Below are 5,283 nucleotides of genomic sequence, written 5' to 3' on the forward strand. Positions count from 1 at the left end.
ATGTTGCTATTGTGACTGAGCCACGGACAACTCATGCGTGAATTTCTATTTTTGTAGACTCTTCCTCTCCTTTTGAGCACCCAGACAGACATTCCAAAGAGGTACAAAACCTCAACTTCCTAATTGCTTCTATTTGCTTTCTTGAGACTCATTGAGAGATATGCTTAGCGTGCAGGTACTGACAGAAAGAAAAGAAAGGCTCTTTCAGAGTCCTCCATTCAAAGAAGAATGACAACAAACACGTCTTTCAAATATATCTGCCTTTAGTTTATTCATGTACTGTACAGTATTTCATTTGGTTTCAGAGTCACTATCATTTTATATGACAATAATGGCTATCTTTTACTACAAAAAGTTGAATAAATAATTTAAATGTGGAAATAAAAATAAATATGCAGTTTATTCTTTGTAACAGTCCTTCTTTGAGTGGGTATGCTTCTCCCTTCTCTTAGCACCCTGTAATGTGGGGGTGCTGCTCTAAAAGACCACACAGGTACACAACGTACAATAAGACTACATGTGGCAACTCTGCTTGCATGACAAAATCAATTCCAGTTGCTATTTCAAACACACAATTGAAAAAGAAGCAAACATTGTCCGTACAATTTATCAAACCAAAACAAGGAAGCAATATGAGTGGAAACAATGGAATGAAAATAATAGACGGAAACATTTTAATATGTCTTCATTATGTAAATATAAGCAAATCCATAGTATAGCTGAGAAAGTAGGCATTGGACCTTTTGATCCCAAATATAATTTCCTGTCTGCAACACGTGAGATATTAACAGACAAAACAATTCAGATTTCTTTATTTAATTCCTATCTTTCCTGTCTGTGCTATTCAGAGAAGGAGGTCAAGTGAAGTGAATGCTTCAGGCTAACATAATGGATTGGGCTATGGGTAAATGACTGCCAATGCTATCTGACAGAGAATGTTCTACCTCAAGGTAACAAACCGGCACAATTGCTGGGCCTCCTCCACACATGGGCCTTTTTGTGTTATTTCCAACAAACAGGAACTAACCAAGTCTAGAGGAAATGGCTTTTTTTAATGCTCAAATCCTAAACACAGGAATGGGCTCATTTAGTCATTAAGACAAGTCACAGGAATGCCCAGTGCCTCTCTGACCGCAGGGAGCCATGCGAGTGCTGACACAACTTTTCCACCTCTCTCTCCCTCTCCCTCTCTACGTCTAGCTCTCTCTCCCTGTCCCCTCATTTCTCCTCTCGCTCCTGCCCTCTCTCTATCAGGGCCAGTGGGAGAGAGGCCTAGCTAGCTAACTGACAGATGCTGTGAGGCTGCTACAAACTAGGGAGCGCCGTGGGAGAGTCCTGCTGAGTGAGGTGCTCCCCAGCCTGTCAGAGGCGCTGGCTGCTCCGGGCTGGAGGGCAGGGCCTCTCTGGCCTGTCAGCAGCCTGTCTCCAGAGCCTGAGAGCCCCCAGGGTCGACACGTGCTACCCTACACCCAGCCTCACAGAGATGGATTACAACTGGCTGGAGCTGAGATACACCTTCCACCTTTAACAAGCGCTGTGGTGTGTCCTCTGGGTGTTTTCACAGGTGGATTTCGAGCCTTTGGGACACCTCTCACTGCGCTAGAGCGGTTTCAACCCGTGTTAAGAGTCCAACAGGACCTTCCAAGACCTTCACGTGAACTGGCGCTGAAAATTCAACTCAAGTCTTCTGACCAGTCACATAGTTTTGCTTGGATTTCTCGGCCTCCACATTTGGTCATGCTAATAAAAAGTTCTCAAATATCTATACAAAATTCTAAAAAAACAAAAGAATGGGCAGCAAAAGTATAGTGCCTGTCTCTTGATAAACACGCATTTGTTTTCAAATCAGTCCAACAAAATATTTTACAAATCCCTTTTTTGTTGAAACGTCTTTGCTTCTCCTGCGTCCAGTGAAGGAGTTGTGTTGGAGTGTGTGTAACGTGTACTTGTGGTGTGAGAGTGTCTGCTTTGGTCTCTGTCCTTGTAACCAAGGGACTGTGGCATCCTCAGTACGAGTTGCCTAGCTGCACCGGGGTGTTGTTCTCGTTCCGGCTCTTGGCGGCCAATCGGGAGTGTTTCTTGTTGCGTCGTTGCGGCTTGGGAGTCTCCTTGGCGTCTGATTGGTTGTGATGGCGGCTGTAGCGCTTACACTTGCAGGAGGTGACCACGCGGATTTTGTAAGTCCGTCTGTTGCCGTTGGGACACTGCAGCTGAACCCTCTGGGTCCGGGAGTGGGCAGGGATGCAGCGGTAATCGGAGGCGCTGCTTCGCCACCATTTGCCGCGGACGATGGAGTTGGGGAGGAGGTGGGCAGGCATGCACTGGCCCGAGCACACCAGCTCCCTGACAGGCTTGGCACTTCGGCAGGATCCGTCTGTGATGTAACGCGTGGAACGCAGTTCTCTGCAGCTCAGCTCCGAGGGACCTGGGGAGGAGGGGGGGAAGGGGGAGAGCAGGGTTACAGTCGAGGACTCGCTCCGATGCAAACGCTTCCCACCAACCTGAGGGGCTTCGGGTCTTAAGCTATTCAACAACTACAGATGTGTCTTAGTGGAATAAGTGGCAGCATTTGTCAGAATTGTGCTTACATCAGCCTGGTTTTAAGTTTCCACGGAGCATAAAGTGATTCGTTAGAGTTTTGGTACATATTTCTGAGTTGAAAACTTGCACTTGAGAGCAAGTTTAATTCATATCAAATGTTCACAGGTCCATTCAGCCAAGCACACAGCTCTGCAGGGCATTCTGTAACACACTGAGCGTGTCCACACAAGGCCTCTTCACCCTAAGTATTTACATACTGTAATAACATGTACCTGTCATGTAGGTTTGATAAATTTATCTTAATATCAATATTTGCACATTTGTTTAAGGCCTCGCCCCATGAGACTCAACACAGACTTTGATGCATGATTTGATTGGTGCACGGCGATTAGGTTTGACATGGAATTACAGCTGGTAATAATCAGCTGATAGCAAAGCCAGAGCAGAATGCCATGAAACGGCTCAATCAAACCTAATGGAGATTTAAGTCGGAAAAAAAAGCTGGTGTACAGAATGGGCAAGCATGAGCAAGGATGTGAAGACTGGATGCTTTTCTGTTAACATTTGGTAATGAAACATTTGACAATATCGGTCATCAGCCAAACTATATTTTGGAGATGGTATTCAGAGCATGACTGGTAATCCAACGCTTTGCCACAGGGCCTTTTAACGGCCATATGCATGAGTTATCATCTCTCTTTTTACAAGCAGTGTGTAAAATGGCAGAGGAAGTGTCGGTTAAGAAACGATACACTCTGAGAGGGATCTGTTTTCCTCAGTGGCTTTCTTTGCAAAAGGGCGAACAAAGGATTTATGTACGATTACTTCCTTTTTTTTCTGGCCAAGAGAACCTGATCTTGTGTTATTCTGTGGTCACAGCAGAAGGGCTGTCCTCCCTCGCTCAGAGAGGTGTGCCTGGGGAGGGAGCTGGAGGGGAGCCAGACAGGGGTCATCGTCTCTGCTACGACCTCAACAGGACCATGGGAAGACTCAGCGCCCCACAAGGAGAGACTGGTACATCAATAAAGGCTCTTATCACACGTCATGACCCAACAGAAGTTGTTGTAGCATCTCAGCGATGTTAAATGGGGTCGTACTCTGCACTGGCCATGATTATACAAATACATGCTCATTCAAACCCACTGAGGATTAACTGTTGTTGGTCACAACAATTACAAGACGTTTGACAAATAACTAATTAATTGAATATACAAATATATATATATACGATACTTTTTAGTTGAAATAACTCAAATTATATTTTCTCCTAAAGCAGTTTCTAAAATTGTATCTACTTTGTAGACCGTAATTCTTTAGCCATTATAGCAACGTGCATTGTAATATTGCTAGATGGACGTGATCCAATAAAGGAAATGCTGAGGGAATATTTCACAGTGCATGTTGAATTTATGAAGCAAGGTAGATATTTCACTCAAACATACAGGCCACGCATTACTACAGCATAACCTTGACTAGCCACAGGTGGGAGTCATTCTCAAAAGCAGTGTTGCGTTTAAAAAAGCAATTTCCAAATATCCCCTAAGAACAGACTCGCTTTTTTATATTGTAGAGACATGTTGTTGCAATTAAATTGTTTTTGGCAGACCTTGATTATTTGAATGAGGACGAAATAGCACAGAGGACAATGTTATCTTGACTTAATGTGTATCACCTCAAAAAGTGTGAGGATGAAACCACGACCATGTGTCTGGAATAGGATGTCCTCGTGGTTAGCGTAAAATTCCATTAAAACCAATCTGTTCCACAGGTTCTGCAATACTGAACTGTAAGCATTATAATGCTTAGCAGTGAGGGCTACAATTAAATGTGCCTAAAAGAGAGCCTACTTGCTATAAACTATCCTTATTACCAATTATTCCATATTATCAATTTTCATTCCCAGGGTGATACTGATTTATTTAAGAAATTAAGCAAATACTTTACACACTTAAGACGGAAAGTTTATTTAAGCGTCTGTGCGCGCATAATTAGGCATCCGTTTTTTTCTGTTGCTTGAAAAAAAAATCTATTTTTTTAAGCAGTGTCAAAATCGGTTAAACATAATGGATATGAGCAACATGTAATTCAGATATTGAAAGGAAACATTGTATAATATAATACTCACTATATGTCGGTGTGTTCAACGACGATCTCCTTCCACCGTTTTTAGCTCTATTCATTGTATTATTATTAGATGTCTGTATTGGCTCCTTGGGTGTCTGTGTTTCTCCTGTGAATTCTGGTATGTTCTCCGTGGCATCGTTCTTTAGTACCCTCCATCCTTGCACAGCCGTACAACATCCTTGTAGCAACAGCAGCATGGAGCTGGAGACGAGAAGCGCGAGAGACACCTGCATCCTTATCTGTACGTGTCGACAGTATATAACTGGAAAACGTCGGAAAAATGCTCTTAGGGACAACTGTGCCCAATTCCAACCTTCCAAGAGGCGTTCACGCTATTTAAGTACCACGGTTTTCAAACCTAACAATTAAAGTGCTTACACCAAGTGGGAGGGGTCCAGCATTGCCAAATTCATTGAGAAACTGTAGGGGAGGTGGGCGCGCGCTTGGAGAGGTGCATCTGCGCGCGGTTTGGGAACGCTGAGAGACGGTGCATCTCTGTGGCTGTTTTATCTTGATTCATCTGCTACGTGTCAAGTATTCCTGTGTGTTCGAAGTTGTTTTATTTGGATTGTGTTAAAGTCATACTGTCCTTCAACACAGTTGCTACTTTTAAATGCA

The 5,283-nt window shown here is 43.6% G+C and overlaps 1 protein-coding gene across 1 annotated transcript; it reads right to left on the minus strand.

The window, feature by feature from the left end:
• Window positions 1–245: 245 nt before the first annotated feature.
• Window positions 246–5,057, minus strand: sost (sclerostin). The gene is made up of 2 exons (XM_062475156.1): window positions 4,667–5,057; window positions 246–2,425 (listed from the first exon to the last, which is right to left on the minus strand). The coding sequence occupies exons 1-2, from the start codon at window positions 4,896–4,898 to the stop codon at window positions 2,007–2,009; spliced, it is 651 nt and encodes a 216-aa protein (XP_062331140.1). The 5' UTR covers window positions 4,899–5,057; the 3' UTR covers window positions 246–2,006.
• Window positions 5,058–5,283: the final 226 nt, after the last annotated feature.

This window comes from Osmerus eperlanus, chromosome 12, assembly GCF_963692335.1.
Source record: "Osmerus eperlanus chromosome 12, fOsmEpe2.1, whole genome shotgun sequence".
Classification (NCBI taxonomy): domain Eukaryota; kingdom Metazoa; phylum Chordata; class Actinopteri; order Osmeriformes; family Osmeridae; genus Osmerus; species Osmerus eperlanus.